We start from the raw sequence: 18,290 nt of genomic DNA on the forward strand, positions 1-18,290 counted from the left end.
TCAGCAGGCAGTTTTGTCTTGTTTCTCTTAGGGATATTAAGATTCAGAATTTCTTTAGAAAGAAGGTCAGTCTGGATGCACGATGCCTTTTAGAACATCATCTGCTCCTCTCAAAACTGGATACTTCTGTTACCAGTCACTGTAAAAATGACGCCCTGTTTCTTGGTGCTTACCCTACTCTCAGATACACAGGGCTAAATAGGACTTGTCGTGTCGAGCTTTCATGGCATCTCATGAGAATAACTTCTGCTTATCATGTGCAGCAGGAGGAATTTACCACAGCATCTGTGTAGCCTCTGTGTTGCAGTTAAGAGTAGGAGCACTGCTCACACGGAGCTGTCATTCCTGCATGGAGAGTGGTGTGGTTTAACCCGGCAGGCAGCTGAATGCCACACAGCCGTTTGCTCACTGCCCTTCTCCCCAGTGGGATGGGGGAGAGAATCGGGAAAAGTGAAAAATCTGGGTTGAGACAGAGACAGTTTAATAGGACAGAAAAGAAAGGGAAAATAATAATAATGATAAAAGAATATACAAAGCAAGTGATGCACAATGCAGTTGCTCACCACCTGCTGACTGATGCCCAGCCCGTTCCTGAGCAGCAGTCGCTGGCTCCCAGCCAACTGCCCCCAGTTTATGTACTGAGCATGACGTCATACGGTATAGACTATATCCCTTAATACCCCTTTGGGCAGTTGGGGTCAGCTGTCCTGGCTGTGCCCCCTCCCAGCTTCTTGTGCACCTGGCAGAGCAGGGGAAGCTGAAAAGTCCTTGACTGGTGTAAGCCCTGCTCAGCAACAACTAAAACATCAGGGTGTTATCAACATTCTTCTCATCCTAAATCCAAAACACAGCACTGTGCCAGCTACTAGGAAGAAAATTAACTCTATTCCAGCTGAAAGCAGGACAAGATTGATGCTCCAGTCAGGCTGGCAGGGGATGTTTTAGACCTGTTCAGGTGCAAGAGGGTTGATTTCCCCTTCCAACTTTTACCAGGAGGGAGTTTTGCTGAGCAGCCATGGGAGGTGGTGCAGTCTCCTGTTTAACATTCATCTACAGAAATTATGGGCCTCTGCCTATATACTGAGAAGCCAGGCAGCTTCTTTCCCAGAAGTTTTTACTCAAATTTATATTTTCTTGAGAAGAGTGCCTTTGATGCTCTAGGTGAAAAGCCTAAAGCCACCTAAAAAAGGTGGTTTTCATCATTCATATAGGAGACCTCTAGTATTTTGTTGGTAGTGGATCCTTGCATAGTAAATTAAACCTTTTAACTGGTTTTCTTTAGTAGGAGTTGGGGGTTCTTCTGTAAGGTGCTGGTCTTCTGTTGGCACTTCGTTGCTGTCTGAGCTGTTTATGTCCTCAGTATCTCAGTGGTCTTTGGTTTTGTTGTCCCCCAAGCTGCATGGGAATAACTTGCAGCATGTTGTCCTGACTGCCATTAGTGCCAAAAGAGAGTAACAAAAAGTTTGGTCTTAGGTTAAATTTGCAGTTGTGATTAGGTGGAGTGCTTTGACTAATCTGGTATTCAGAAACAGGCCAAGACCATAACATTCGACTAAAATGCTGAAATCTGTGATTTCCCATCAGTTGGAAAGTTTATGGTGCTATTCTTTTTCAACAGTGTGACTGAATGTATTAGCGTATTTTGTTCCTGCACAAGGTATTGATGTGTTGCTGTTCCCATGTAATTACATGTAATTACTTTATTTTTTATGTATAAAATAAAGTACGATTGAATTAAGTAGTTTGGATTAAAAAACCCTACTGAAAAGTATTTAACAAACACGACAAATCCACCACGTTCCACAAATAAAGAATAGCAATTGAGGAGAGCATCATTATGTTGTAGTGCATTTGGCTTAAATTGCACAAATAGGCCTTTCGTTCCAAACTAATCTACAAATGGAAAAGGCATCCCACACTATTTTTACTTTGAAAATCGTCCTCTGGTGTTAAATCTCCACAGCAGAGCATAATTGGATGTGTTTTGACAGTAGCTTTTTATTTACTTTATTCACACCACTTTTAGCTTGTTTACCATCCATATTTTCCATGTTGTGGCTGACAAGTCTAAGACCCACCCGAAGACAGCAGGGGAAAATAACGCTTCAAAGCTGCACAGCGTGTAGCATGTCTCTAACATGAGATCCATCATATATATTTTTGGCAGACCATATCCCCATACAGTTCCCTGAGAGAATCTAAAAGCAAATGCAGCAATAGTCTAGATACGTAGAAGAGGAAATACTGACTTGCAAAGGTATTAAATGAAAACAAGCGAAGCCAGTAGTGCCTTACACGCAGCAAGGAGTTGGTTGTGCTTTGAAGGTGAGCTCTTGCTCTTACTGTGTACATCCATTGGAATATACACTTTTAAATGTTTACTTAGGAGGACTTCTGTGTCCACTTTAGTAAGCATAGTCTCTATCAAAGTGGCCAGTACATCTGCCAAGGTGCATATATACTCCCACGTGACTAAAGTGTTACCAGTTACACTAACCCTTTGGAGGAGCCCAAGCTTGGAAGCTAACATAGTATTAGAGCTGTTGGAACTATGATTTCGGTACGTTCAGCAGACAGCCTCTGCCATGATGTTTGTCATTTTCTTTGGTTATCCGTAGTGCATGAGTGGTTTGTGTCTATGCCCACGTCCTGCCGCACCGCAGTAGACCTACCGAGCCTAAGCCTCATCTGCCTGACATGGGCAAATACACTGAGGTGAGGTTGATGGAGTTTCACTCCACAGAGGATCTCATCAGCTGTGTGGCATACGTCTTGTAACTGGTCCAGGTTATTCTACAAAAGATGTTTTACAAAATATTCTTGGTAATTTTTATATATTAGGCTTTTTTTTTTCCCTCTGCCCCAAATGTTCACTGCTACAGACGCCACTGAACAGCATTCATGTGGGCCCCCAGGTAACCCAGGGTTTATGAAGCTCTGGTCTTCAGTGCTTTTTTTACTGTGTAGGCCATGCTTCCCCATTTTTTGGGCCAGTTGGCTTAATGGCCTGTTCAGTGGTCTGTTCTGATGGGAACAAATGAAAACCCCATCCCATAACACTAGCCAGCAAATGCGCGTGAGCTGGAGGTGAATAAGAGGGAGGAAGAGTTCACAGCCACCTTGGTGAGAAACCTTAAGGAATGGGTAAAACATTTAGGATTTGGGAAAAGCTAAGCAGAGCCAGTCCCAGTTTAGGTGCTTTGGCTGGATTTGCCATTCTCTTGTTTGTCGATGTGTCAGAAATGTCAGGATGGAGGATAGCATAGACTCCCTTGCTTGGCTGCCTTTTTTAGCTCATATTTCACTAGAATGAATCCAAGCTATTGTTTCAGGCTAGTCGAAAATTTAGGCAAAACTTACTTATATGACGCTTATGCCTAGGTAACAGGTTAAATTACTTTTGGTAGTGTTTGTTAGAAATACTTCAGTTTTTTTAAAATTATTGCAGGTTAAAAATAAAAATTAAGAGGAAATTACTTGGGTTTTTTTTCCTTGTTTTCAATTCTCCTTTCTTACCAAACATTTGTAGCTTCACAAGCAATTTCACAATTATCTGTGAATAGCAAACACAAGCTTCCCATGGAATTTCCCTAAGTAAAAAAATTTTCCATTCAAGTTTCCAAGACAAAATGTTCCCTCTTCCTAGGGAAAGCAAGTACATCCGCACTGGCAGAGCTCCTGCTCGTCCTTAATTTTGCGAAAAAAATTAAAAAAACACCCCAAAATGTGACACTAACGACCCTTACCTAATTCACCTTGCGTAGATTTTAAAGTCTGTTCTTCTGCTATTAATGTCACAGTTCCTTGTGCAGCTCCTGATCATTGGGGTGTGACAAGAATGAGTTTCGTGCCTAACTTCATTTGAAGATGGAAGATTGTTATTTATGATAATTTTAACTTTACGTTTATAGGGCAATTACTAGATTATTCCTCAGGCCTAGCTTTTCATTATGGTGACTTTATTTCTCATGCTGGCTTTATTTTTTGCTTATTTTTTCCTCCCTTCAAGCAGCCATTCAAGCAGTGATTAAATAAACCAAACATAAGTAAGTGTAAGTGCCAAAGCATAAGTAAAATCATACACTTATGTTGTCTGTGAATGATTATTTTTGCTTGGGTAAAGGAACCAGTAGGTACTTCCTTTTTTAAATTCTTAATTATATATTCTTAATGTTCTCACTTATTACTGGCATGATCAGCTTAATAAACCCCAGATCATCCTTGTTGCATTGCATTCCCCTTCCCACCTGTAACAGGCAGGGTGAGTTATCCTTGGGAGCTGAAGGAATTCTTCAGTAACCAAAGGACAAAAATACTGGCTGACTTGATTATTCTTTTTTGCAAAACGTGGAGGGCTGCATTTGTCTTAACTTCAGATCTGCTGTTGATACTGACAAAGTGCTCTTTCTTCTGGCAGTTCAGTACTGGCATTTACTGTGGTCCTTTGCATACAATTGTGCTGTGAAGTACCTTGTAAGAGCTTCTATCAATAGTGTAACTGACTTAACTCAGTAACCCCTGATAGAATCTCATCATACAGCAAGTGAGCACCACTTACTTTTTCATATGCTTGCTCATCCTCCTGTCTGCTGGTACATAGTGGGTTTCAGTAACAGTTCAACTACCTGTAGCTAAAAGTTCTGACTGCCCTGAATTTCCCTTTGAAATTATGTTACCTATACAGTAAAAAAGAGTGGATTGGGTTTTTTTTTTTTCTAGCAAATGTGGAACCTGTCAAAATCCACAAACCCAACTTACCTGTACTGCTTTCTTCATCTATTTTAACTGGGTGTTTCCAATTGCGTACCAAAACTGTCACCTATGCGTATACAATATCTGAGGATCAGAGATAGATAAGGTGATACTTAAACTCCACATAGGTTTGCTTTGTTCATCAAAGGAGTATACCTGTCTCTGGTGTGGAATACGGTAAGTGTTTTTCAGCAAAGCTTTTTGCCATTTTGCAAACCGAATGTGATTACCTATCTTTTTTTAAAGCTAGTGGAGAAACTTAAGGAAGATATATCTGCCCTTGAAAAAATGACTGAGACTTGCTTTTGTCTCTTCCTGAGGAAGACCCCTCTGAAAGGCAGAGGCACTAACACTGCTCAAAGGACATTATTTCCTTCCTGACTTGAGATCCAGCTGCTGTGAGTCCCATCTGGCTCCTGATGACATTAGCAGCAGAACTCCTGTCCATTAACAATGGGAATGGAGTTGGGCTTTCGAAAGTCTAAACTTACTTCTGTAGTGTCGTGTTTTGTGCTACAGCCAAACTGGAATATTTTAAGAAGAATCTGTGCATGGTAGTTTTATCTGTATAACTATTGTTAAGATCCCTCAAGCAAATAAAATAGTCCATATCAGTAGGATGAAAAGCTCTAGAGACTGTTCCATGGACTTTCCTGAAAGGGCAAGCCACTGCTTTAAAAAATCTGAAAATACATCAGTTTCTGGAAATTCTGAAATAAAGTTCTGAACAAAAAAATGGGGAAAAAAATAAGGTATTAGGTGAGATAGATGTCTCCTTGCTGTTATAGTGTGATGGGTTGACCTTGGCAGGATGCCAGGTGCCCACCAAGCGGCTCTGTCACTCCCCTCCTCAGCTGGACAGGGGAGAGAAGAATGTATCGAAAGGCTCATGGGTTAAGATAACGACAGGGAGAGATCGTTTGCCAGTTACCGTCATGGGCAAAACAGACTCAACTTGGTGAAGTTAGTTAAATTTATTACCAGTCAAATCAGAGAAGGAGAGAATAAAAAAAAAACCTTGAATCTTAAAACACCTTCCCCCACACCTTCCTTCTTCTCGGGCTTAGCTTCATTCACGATTTTCTCTACCTCCTCCCCCAGAGCGACGCATGGGGTCAGGGGAATGGGGTTTGCGGTCAATTCATCACACTTCATTTCTGCCACTCCTTCCTCCTCAGGGGGAAACACGGAATTCTTAAATACCTTTTCTTCCCCTCTGTAATTTAAAAATAATCCAAACATCAGAGCAAGCACTTGTTTTAAAAATCTATTATTGTTTCAGTAACAAAGTTAGAGTTACAGCCAGAACTGTGAGCAGAAAATAGATTCAGCTGGCCAAAATCTATCCCTTGAAACCCAGTGGAGTTCTGTCCACTGGTGATCTAGATTGAACTAAATAGATCACAGATTCATTTTCTCAGTGAGTATGTGACTGTGCAAGAGCAATATAAAGCTTTAGAATGTCTCGGAAACGCATGCGGAATATGAACGGTTTAGATACTAGTTTATTCAACTCATTAATCTACTAATATCAATTATAAGTAATTCTTCATATCTTACATTTGAACTATTGTGTATCAAGATAACAAATCAGATTAATTTACTTTCAGGCTACATGACTTTTGATCTTGTGAATGTCCTGAAACGCTCTGCCTGTATAACTCATTTTCATTTCTGTGGATATCCTTTGCTAATTGTCTCTTTGACCTGCTTTCTCTTCCTTTTTTATTTCCCCAAGCAGAACTGGTTGGAAATCTTTCAAAATGTAAGTGAAAACCAAAGATTTTTCTGAGATGCAAATGCAATCCATTTCCTGACCAGTTCCACCATAGATGTCTTTCTTCTGAAGTGTATTGGTGTTTCCTTTCCTCCCATTGTTTTTGAAGTGATTTCTTTTTTTCACCTTTCTGTGGTCTTGTGTTTTTCTTTGTCATCATCCCTATTTGCAGTCACTCCCTGTGGGATGCTAACCCCATAGTAGTACACCTTCCCCCAGGACATCGCTTCTGTAATCCCCGCGCCTTTCATTCTATTTTTACGATTTTTTGAAAGGATTGGGATCTGGACTAAGTCCCACGGGCAGAGTTTCTGAATCCAAACTGTAGCCCCTTTATGTAAAAGCAAATATTGGAGACTCAAGAGCAGGGCATGTGGTTGCTCTGCTCCATGGAACTGTAGCTTTCTGTTTATTGATAGACTCTCAGTACAAACTAACAAATAGGAGCAGATCTAGTAACATGAAAATGGGCATCTTGATTTAAATCCCATCTGTTAGAAGCCTTGTTCGCTAATAACCTAGTCAGTAGCAATCCCATTTGAGTTCCCACCTATACTGTCCTGTGTTTGTTTCCTTGGAGCAAGAATTTATTGCTACTTTTTAATGGAAAATTAGTAGCGTGTGATTTTTATTGAGCCACATTGCTCTGACTATTAGCTGCCTAGTAAAATCAAATAACTTTAATTTTATGCTAATTTATGATAATTTCTAACATCTTTAAATGTAAATTTACCCTAAAAATGAAGAATCTGTCACTTAAAATGCATCACATGCTTCCTCATAATGACTGATCTTAAGGAGTTGGTTATAAATTCACCTTACAACTAGTTTAGTATGGATGATTTCTTCTTTTAAGCATTTGGCATCCTCTAATGACAACCCCTGCAGTGGCAAACCATCACAGAGTAAATGCAGCTGGCTTGCTGCACAATCATGAATGACATTGCATTTAGTTATTAATAATTGAAGGAGCTTTGCGTATTCCTTCTGGGTTCTGCATATAATTTATGGATCATAAAGCTACTCAAAAATCTAGGGGAAAATAATTTTGTTGAGCAAAAGAGGTTGGCAAGAGGCTTCCTTTGCTAATAACTGGGCCTTCTATTATATACTTTTCTTTGAAAATACTGTAAATAAGAACATTTGGAATGACTGATTAATTTGCTGCCTTATGGCATTGTCCTGTCACTGGTTCACAAAAGCCTATTTCTTATTTCAGCAAGCTCTACAGACAAGAGCATTTAGATAAAGAGGAACTGTGGAATTATATACCACTCTTATATTTTCCACCTTTCAGCCTTACCTTTCAGAAATGGCTAGTACTCTGCTGTTTCTTCTGTAATGAAACCAGACATGAAGTCCATTCCCTGAAAGCGCTTTCCCATTTTTTAAGCAGAAGAGCAGTAATACTCTTGGACATGCCACTGTGCCATTCCTCTTAAGGAATATCTGTGTTCAGTGCATGCATTTCAGAAAAGGTTTTAATCCAACACTGCCGTGAGTGTGCAAAACCACTGTAGTCATGGTATGAAGATGGCAGGACTGGATTTTAAAGCAGTTTATCATGTGGTAGTTTAAAACGGTCTTGCGTGTTTTGGGTTTTTTTTTAACTGATAGAGAGGTTCAAGGCCAGTGAACTGGCGGGTGGCAGTGATGATGCCTTTACTTAATGATGAGCATCCTCCTTTCCTTTTTTTCAGCCGGAATTAAGCATTGCACAGGGTCAGTCCCTTCGTTAACAGACTTGGAAGTACTGTATTCTGTATGGTAAAGTCAGTGGCAATGCTCTAATATTTTCCAGTGCAGAAGAGGACACTGTTAGTTTTTAAGATACCATGTTGCAGTAGTTCCCACAGCACTGAGTGACATAAAACCAAGGGGCAAATGACAACTTCTCTAGCAAAACCAGATATTTTTTTTTTCTACTGTTGGCTTTTAAACACATTTTAATACTTTGTTGGCAGCTAGTGGCTTAAAATTATATTGCTTTTAAGATCATTCATAAACTGATCACAATCAGTAATGTGACTGGACTACTCCCTGGGTGCTATACCTAGTGGCTCCCTCTGTTGGAAAGTGTCCTAGCTGGAAAAGAGTCTTTGAGAGGGGGCAAAGAAGTACTGCAGAAAGCCAGTGTCTCTTCCTCACATTTTTGATAGTATCATTTTATATGAAAAAGGGGAGAGGATATTTATGCAATTCATCACAATTTAATATCCAGTTAGTAAAATAATGAGGATTTTTTCTTTTTTTTTTTTTTTTTTTTTTTTTTTTGAAGTGTAAACTATTAGTTGAAACTTAGACCGGGACTGTTCAGACATCACTTATTTGTGACTGTTCAGCCACCACTTACTGTGACCCCTGCTTGCTCCTGCCTCTCATGCTGTTACGTGTCTTTTGGCTTGTTTTATGCACCGAGTCCAAGCAGTTTTGAGTTAGGCTTTGAAACCGGCCTGCATGGACATTACTTTGATAGTCATAACTTCAGGTTCATCTGCTGGTTGGCTTTACTTCTTCATCTTTTGCACTGAAGCAGGATCACATCTCTGTGCTTCTAAGACCGCTTCCATTTGTTTTTACAGGAACGGAATAACAAACTGCCGGATGCGGACAGAAAGCGAACAGTCCTGCGGCTCTCCAGTTGTTAGCGGTGACCCAAAGGAGGATCACAACTACAGCAGTGCCAAATCTTCCAACCACAGGAGCACATCACCTGCTAGTGACTCCGTTTCCTCTTCCTCTGCTGACGACCAGTATGAATTTGCAACTAAAGGTAGCCAAGACAGCAGTGAAGGAAGTGAAGTCAGCTTCCAGAGCCATGAGAGCCATAGTGAAACAGAAGAGGAGGACAAAAAGCAAAATCAGAAGGAGACCAAGGATTCTTTAGCTGACAGTGGGTATGCATCCCAGCACAAGAAAAGGCAACATTTAATGAAGGCGAAAAAAGTACCAAGTGACACACTGCCTCTTAAAAAGAGACGTACAGAAAAGCCCCCTGAGAGTGACGATGAGGAGATGAAAGAAGCAGCAGGATCGCTCCTGCATTTAGCAGGAATTCGATCCTGTTTGAACAACATCACCAATCGGACGGCAAAGGGGCAGAAAGAGCAAAAGGAAACCACAAAAAATTAGAACAAATCGATGATTTGTTTGAACTTACAAAGTTTTGTTTCAGCACGTCAGGTGAATTCTAATGATTTGTGGCAATATCAGCAATTTTTTCCTTTTTTGTTTTTCTTTCTATTTGTTTTTGTTTTGTTTCTTTTTTTTTTCTTTTTTTTTTTTTTTTTTTTTTGGACCCTTAAGATTTCCATTTTTAAAGGAGATTGAAGCCATAGAACTCATACTGACACTCAGCTAATTTACAAAAGCTTTTCATTACCTGAAGACAAAAAGTTAACAAAAAAAAAGCCAAAATCGCCATTGCTTTCTCCGGCTTGTCAAAAATGCATGGTTGAATGAATACGCAGTGACATCAACATTAATGTGATGGGAGTAAAATTGGGCACTTGGAAATCCCTCTTACACTAGAAGAGCTGTGCATAATTCAGTAATCGTTCAGGCCTGGCCCTTAAGAATTTTTTTTAATGGCCTTACGATTGGGTTAGAAGTGAATGTGAATAAAGAGATTTGGGGGAAAGAGGAGGCACATACTTCTCCACACCAAACCAAGAACCATCTAGTGGCACTTGGATACGTTGTGCCATAGAAGTCTTTGGACAGCCACTGGTGGCAACTGCGCAAACCGTAATGCACTTTTAGTGCTTCACGTACTATATGTGGCTCATAATGTGAAGACTGATAACTTCAAGGTTGGGGAAATTCGAACTGTGTATGCAATGGGTTTCAGTGAAATAATGAGAAGAAATGGGGGGGGGGCACTGTTAGTAGCATCGTTAATCATTGAATTCTGTCTTCTATATTAAATTAAAAGAATGTTCAAAAAGCCATAAGCCCGAAGATTGGCACTGCGTGCAAAAAATAATAGTAATAGGGAAAAACAAGCTATGTCTTCTAAACTGCCTGAGTGAAAAGCAATCAAGTCTAAGAAATTACAGTAGATATTAAGGAAGGAAATACATCAGAATCTTTTTCTGTGGATCAAATCCTTGATCTAACTGGGGAAACAAAGCTACAAAACCTGCCATTAGTAGTATTCTGTATTTTAAAAAAAAAAAAAGGAAAGCATATTGGTGAACAGTAAAATTTCGAAGTTCGACAAAAGAGCTCCTATGCTGCCCTCAGAAATGAGTGTGCAGTTGCTGTCAGTCAGGATTCATCTGTGCAAAAAAGACAACAGATTTCCAGATTCAACCAGCGTAGCCAGCAGAAGAAATTTGATCCACATTGCATGGATTCCTTTTGGGAGGGGGGGAATACAAAAAGCAAACAATTTTTTTTATTCAAAGATGACAAAGTTCTTGTAAGGTAAATAATGTATTTAGCATGAAGCATGAATTATTTTCATATAAATATAGAAAATAGAGAAAAAGGCTATGCCTCTAATTTTTAAGCCCTTAGGCTTAGAGTTTGTTTTTTTGGGTTTTATTTTTTTGTTTGTTTTGTTTTTGTTTCTGTTTTGGTTCTTTTTTGTTGTTGTTGGGGTTTTTTTGAAGCAGGTGTTTAAGGTTTAACCTTCTTCAGGGACAAACACTGACTGTTGGGGAACTTACTCTGCAATATTAAAAAATAAAATCTTCATGCTCTGGTAGGGCTTGGATGGTTGAATTATACTGCCTTGTCTGCACATTCAGCCCCCCTCTCCCTACTTCTGTTTAAAAAAAGAAAAAAAAAAAAAGAAAAAAAAGTAAAAGTGTGTCCTTTCTTCGTCTGTACATGTGTAACATGACGCAATAATCTGAGGGCAAATTTAGTAGTGAGTGTGTATGACAGAATCAAGAGAATAATGGGAGGTTAATTGAGGAAAACTTTGATTTGATTCAGGAATAAGTAGACAAGAAAATAGCTTTGCTAATTTGCCATGAGAAAATGAAGTTAGTAAAGAGCCTTACTGAGGTGTCCAGAGAAAAACCAGTGTTTTACGGCGAGTGTGATTCAGGTATAGTGCTACTCTCCTGGTCATGACGACTATTAGACTGGAGATCCCTACAGCAGAGGGAAGCTGTGAAATAAGTAAGACAGTCTCTCTCACCTGGATTCATGAGTTTGGCATAAAAAATTCTACACTTAGAATATCCTAGGGGCAAGAAGAAAATTCCAGGAACCAGCTACTTAACAGAACGAAGGGGTCTGTTTATTAAAAAGAATATAGGTTTATATTTATCCCTAACAACTGTTTCAGGCAGCAGTTTCACCAAGACGGATCTAGTTTACGACGAGTGAGTTAGAGAAGGGTTTACCTTCCCACTCGGTGGAATAAACTAAAAATTGCATTTGGAGATGCCCATGGTTTGTGTTCATTTAGGAAGTGGAAGGACTGAAGGGCGGGCTGGTCCAGACCTGTTCCTGTGCTCCACAAGCATTTTGTCACGTAAAGAAGAGGGCCACGCTGGGGGCAGCACAGCAAAGGGCACCTCTCCTCCCATCTCACCTGGTGTGTCCTGGGAGGCAGGGGCTGCCCGGCAGCACAACTGCCAGCTCTGCAGATAAGGAAGGAGCGGAGCTGAGGGTGGTGTGAGGAGCAGCTCTGTGTTCCCCTCCGTTTGCTGGGGCCGATGCGTGCAGGGTTGCTACCCAGTGTTAGTTAAGTCGGGAGTGCATGGGTGCTAACTTCTGCTGGCTGCCTGCAGCCCTTAAGATACAGTTGGGGAAAACAGCAAGGACCAGTCCCTTGGCCAGGTAGCACAGAGATGAGTGAGCCATAGCTTTTCCCTTGTGTGATTGGACTGGGATAATCCTCTTCCTCCCAGATCCGTGCTCCCTACAGCCAGAGTCTGCAGGCAGTGAACCACACAGCCCCTGCACAAGAAAACCTGGTCCTTCATCTTTTTCCGGATTTCAGGGAGAATCGTTTGAAATATAAACCAGTATCGGTTTGCCACCACCTTTGCTCATTAATGCATAGTTGTACCAGCTTGGGGGTGGTTTAATATTTATCAAAAAGCAACATTGAAAAGTCAAATTTAGTAGCAGAAAAATGCACTCAAACCGTGGCTCAGCCATCTCTGTCCTCCAGAGAAAGTGATGTGGTTGTGTGCTGGTGGCCAGATTCTGTCCACAGTCACGACACCAATTCCAGAGCAGCTTCACTGATTGCAGTGTGTCAGGGCAAATGAGATCGGTATCTGCTGAACAAGTACCATTCATTAATGTGGACTCTTGGTGGCGAAATATATAATTACCACTAGTATTATTCACCTTAGAAAACAGTCATTTTGCATAAATATCTAGTTAGGTAGGTTATTGTTATATATATATATATATATAATCTATCTAAGACTTCAACAAATCCTCTATATACTTGCTGGTAAACCTAAAATGTTGGCAAGCATCTATTTTCATATAGAATTTGTTGTTCCTAGTCTGATCTGCTAGGGAGGTATTAACTCGGTAGGAGTTTACAAAGGTCCGTTCAGGAACCAGCAGTTTGGCCGAGGGCTAATGCCATCAACAGATTATTTCTGGAGTTTAAAAACAACATGTCCTTATTGACCCTTACTCTCATTATTGATGAGACGTACATCATTGGGATTTGTACAAAATATTCAGGAGTCACCTTTTAAACCATTTTCGTGCCTGGCTGGCACTGCCAAGCTTTGTCAGAACTGGTTCTACTCCATCAGAGAAGTTAGCTTTTCTATAAGAATTGAGACCGATTCGTTTTCCAAAAAATACAATGTCAGCTTTTCAATCCAGTTGTCTCTACTTAAGCCGAATCATGCCAAAACGGAGTGGTAATTGCACTGTATTACAAACTCTTCACTTGCCAGACATGAGGTGGTTTGGTTTTGCTTGTTTGCTTTCCTTACTAAGCCATTGTGGGGTGAGAAGTCATTGAATCTCTAACTTCCCATTTTCCTCACTCTATCAGTATTGCCAAATTAGCGTTTTTCTCCAAGACAGGTGGAGGCTAGGGGAATCCCAGCAGGTCAGCAAGCATTCAGTGGCAAGTTTCACGTAGGTGTGAATTGTCAGGGTCGCTGGACTTCACGGCGGGTTCCTTTGGAATATGCCTTTTGCAGCAAGAAGCTCTTGCAGGCCAGAGCTAATGCCACAAACAGATTTCACCGGCGTCTGCAGGGAGGTGAAATCTGCCGGTCGAGCTTGCGTTCTGCAAGCAATTGGATGTCCGACTGCATTTTGATGCAGATTCTGCCTGCATTTAAAAAATTCAAGCGCAGGTCTTGAACAGCTTTAACGTATCACCCCATAGCTGTTTCTGAAAGCTGATTCTGATCTTCTCCTGGCAAAACCAGCAGTAGTTCTACCGAGATCGCAGCGTTTTACAGCTGAAAAGCCTGATGTGGGGGAGCGAGGAGGTGTGCCCTGTGGGGCTGGAGAACTGTCTGGTGACTGTGTTCTCTTCTCTCTGGCAATTCAGTTGAGGTCCATGTTCTGGCTCCTCTCTTACCTTAACGGGAGAAGGGAATCCCAGAGGAGGTGCATTGGCTCCCAGTGTTGGACTGAATTACTGTCTACCTTGGGAAAAGATACAGAGAAACTCCGGGAGCTGCATTCTTCACTGGAGTGAGGTAGAGTTACATCGACACACTTTAGCAGAGAACAAAATCCTAAATGGTACACCAAATGGCGCCAGGGATAAAATGACCAAAACAACACTTTGTCCCGCTTTTCTTGGTAGCCGCAATTGATTTTCACTGAGATTTTGGCTCCCGAATCATCTAAAGATGTAGATGAGTGCAATCTGAGGTTTTCTAGAACCTGAAGGTCTCTGATCTCCTTTGCAGTCAGTGGAGCTCTAGACACCCAAGTGCTCCTGGAAATCTTTACCGTTTCACTATTATTGTTACCATTTTTCCTTGAATCTGGCCCTAGGTGTTTTTGAAAGCATTACTCTCCCATGCTCCAGGATCAGAATAAAACTATCAAGAGAATGCATTTCCAATTTCAGATGCAATTTACTTCACTTCATGGAGAATGCAAACCCCGCTCCTTCAGGTATGTCACTACTGCCTGAGTAGCAGCTCATTGGCATATTTTATAGGAAATATTTTGCAATGTTTTCTTGACTTTGCCACCAAAAGAGCATTTGAACCATACATCCTCCTGATTGTAACAGAATATCAGTGTTGACTGTCTGCCCAGTTAAGTTTTAGTAGTGTTCTTCACAGCCCTCCAGTAATATATCAAACACTGTTATGCACATAATGCAGCACTGTGATCTAATTTAAATAATACTTTTTTATTATTTATACTACTCTATGTAATATACATCAACACTTTGCTATATAACCTAAGTGATAACCCTCTTCTTAGTTATCTGCCAAACTTTGAATTTCTGTTTGGTTTATATTGCAGTTAGCACAGTTACCAAGTTGTAATGATGTCTCTTTTCCTTTGAAACGGGATGTGTAAGTCAAACTATACATTTTGTGTGTTTCTGTTTTGAGCTGGAATTTATAAGGATTTACACACAACATTCGGTGTTCTGTATAAATCTGCATACATTTGTGAATTCATCTGTTAATCCCCTTTTATTTAGAAAGTATTAATTGATGGTGGTTTATTAGGGGTTTTTATTTTTTGCATTTTTATTTTTAGTACTGGTTATTCTTGAATTAAGCAGAGACTTGTCAGCTGGGTTGCTTTATCTTTGATCATGTACATGACCTTATAATTCTTCCACAGTTCAGCAAACAAGTACTAGCTTCACTGACCAAAAAGAAAAAAAAAGTCTCAACCTAATGTGTCTATGGTGCTGTATTTTGCTGGTGTACATTTAAAACCAGAAATGATTTAAAGGTCACTTTTGAGTTGTTCTAATAAGTAGCCTTTCCTGGTTTGGGGAGTTGGGGTTTTGTTTTGTTTTAGCATTGAAACAAGGTATATTTATCTGAAGCTATATAATGGTTTTTCTACTGTATCACATTTCCTTTTGCAAAGAGGGGGAAATCAACCTGATGTAACATCCTTTCACAGGCAATGGGAGGGGGGGTTGTTTCACTTCTTTATTTTCAGTCAATTTCGTTGGGCTTTGGATCAGGCCAGCAGTTACGAGAGCTCATCATCTGGGGGTTTAAGGGATAAATGACAACTTGCGCTGGCCCTCAGTTCTGGAAAGGATTTTACTGGATGCGAAAATTACATGCTGGGTTCTGGGATGGCTGATCGTCTAGAAACGGGAATCCTTTTCATTTGTTTACTCTGGCCTGAAATCCCAAGACTTTCTTTTCTCATTCAGATGACATTGAACTTGACTACATTTTTAAGTTGCTGGCGCATTGTACATTTCCCGAGTATGTGTGTGGGACGACAACTTAAAGTCATACCTGTATTTGATAGCCAGTTCCATGCCTGCATCATTCACACTCACTACTTAAAACTGCCATGATGTAAAATGTCGGGGGGAATGATTTGTGTGTGTATGAAAAGCATTATGGACTTGTACATTTTTTTTATACTCTGATCTGTAATTTCTGAAATATTTTGTTTTACAGAAAAAAGTGATAAAGCAATCAAAAGACCAAGAGATTTAGTATCAATGCTTAAGGGTCACAGGACCTTAACTGGCCAATAAGTTAATTTAGTACAGTGATAAGCCAATTTTTTTCCTGTACTTGGCGTCTGAAACTGCCAAATTCATCAATATTAAAATACGAACTGTGACGGGGAATGAACAGTGATGTTAAGTTGTATTTGTGTTTACCTAAAGGAGCAGTCCGAAGGCAAGTGCAATCAGCTGATCTTTAGGAAATATGAAAATGTTGATTTAGAGGCATACTTGCATTTTACATTTTCTTGATGTGTAATCATATTGCCAAAGACAAACTATTTCATCAATTATTATTGTAAATAACACTTTCCCAAAACCTACCATAAAGTTTCTGTGATGTATTGTCTTCCAGTTGCAATAAAAATTACTGAGTTGCATCAATTGAACAATTGTAGTTGTGTGAATATTGGCTTCAAAGTATGCCCAGGTATTAAGGAGGAACAACAGTGATTTTTCTTTTTTTTTACAAATTAATTCCTTCATTATTAAATAATTCTAGCCCCCGTGGGATGATACCTGTATCTTTGCTGCAGTAGATACCAGCTCATGTTAATCTGCTGTCATATGCAAATGGCTGGATGTACTAAATTGCTGTGAAGTTAGGGCCTGATCTTCCTTTCTCATTAGTTTTGCAGCCTGGAAACAAAGCTGATTTCACTGGGAATTGTATCTTTTTTTTTTTTTTAAATTAGCAACAATTGGAAGAGATTAAGTAATAAGACATGTCTAGAGGTATATATGTGACATCCTGAAAAACCTTGCTTTGTAATCTTTGCATCAACCCTCCCCAGGCTTTATTCTGGTTTCTGCAGCACCAGAACTCTTTTAATTCTTTTGCCACATTACTCCTTTACCTTGGGGCATGAAGGGACTGTTTGCAGGAGGAAATTCTGTAGAGCTGAGGGCTTCAAAGCTATTCGCCTAAACTGACTCCGTCCATAACCACCTAGGAGGTATCCTGCTCTTCAAATACATGGCACCTCCCTGGTCACCTTGGGCTGCTGCAGGAATCGGGAATGCTCTTTGTTCAACGGTGCTAAAAAACAGCCCATTCAGGCTGTACAGGTCCAGCGATCCAACCTAAGTCTATGGCTGAAAACAGTGCACAAGTCACATCTTCAGAGAGTCAATAATAGAAGGTATAAAAAAATACTAATTGCCTCATAGCTTTCTCCAATTAAACCGAATATTAAAATCTTACAAATAATTCCCTAAACACTGTGGTTTTGGGAACACAGTATTCTATGAACAGCCTTATGTATCCATAGATGAAACTTTTAAAAGGATTGAGAAGAAAATAAGCCCCCTTGCTCTTCTTCTTAAACTAAAATGTTTCCCACCCCTGGTTTGAGATGCTGCTGAAGCAGGGGAGGATGGTTTCTGGGCTGTGTAGTGACAGCGTGTGGCTGCTGGAGCTGGAACTCCAGCTGACCTGGAGCTATAAAAGTGTCCCCCTCCCTTGTCCCAACACCATCCTGAGCAGTCGGTATGGGAGACCACCGCAGTAGGCACCTGAGGGACAAGATGGAGGTAAACAGGTCCTGGGGGGAGTGGGGCAGAAGAAACATGTCCAAGGTACACACGAAAGAGCATAAAAATGCCCAGCCCCAGTATCTGACCAGGCAATTGATACTTCAGTGTGTTGCCTGAGAAAGTTTCAGTCTGTAACCTGTCCCCAGCATCCACTGCCTCTGCAGTGGAACAAAGAGGAGGAAAAAAAAACCTCAGCCAAGGAGACAAGATGAGAGGAGACTGGTGAGAAGGAAAAAACACTTAACTCTGCTCTGGAGCATCTTCCTCTAATGGATCCCCCCCTCCCATCTGCTGCCAGTTAATCAAGTATCACACAGCACGGATGGATCCGTAGCGACGTGTAGAGGAGCAGGGAGACCTGCAGACGCCACAGAAAATGTTTTAGCCTTTATATGCAAGCCAGCCAAGAGACTGGTCTTGGGCTTGTTTCAGCACAGGGCGTTACATGAGGGCCTTATACTGTTTAGATCAGGCATACTACTTGAGATAAGTTGAATCCCAGTTGTGCTACAGGCTTTTTTGCAACCTTGCAATTTGCCTGTCATGGGCAAAACAGTCTCAAGTTGCGAGTTTTACTTCGTTACAATTAACACT

General features: G+C 40.5%; 1 protein-coding gene across 6 annotated transcripts in view; it reads left to right on the top strand.

The window, feature by feature from the left end:
- FOXN3 (forkhead box N3) overlaps positions 1-16,202 on the top strand; it is a 141,496-nt gene extending 125,294 nt beyond the window's left edge. For all 6 annotated transcript variants that reach the window (XM_009638854.2, XM_035894270.1, XM_009638855.2 and 3 more), the window contains one exon: positions 9,112-16,202. In XM_009638854.2, coding sequence (XP_009637149.1) covers positions 9,112-9,661 — 550 coding nt within the window. In that variant the 3' untranslated portion in view covers positions 9,662-16,202. The remainder of the gene's footprint in view (positions 1-9,111) is intronic.
- The last annotated feature ends 2,088 nt before the right edge of the window (positions 16,203-18,290 follow it).

The sequence above is a fragment of the Egretta garzetta genome, unplaced genomic scaffold, assembly GCF_000687185.1.
Source record: "Egretta garzetta isolate BGI_Z169 unplaced genomic scaffold, ASM68718v1 scaffold435, whole genome shotgun sequence".
Taxonomy (NCBI): domain Eukaryota; kingdom Metazoa; phylum Chordata; class Aves; order Pelecaniformes; family Ardeidae; genus Egretta; species Egretta garzetta.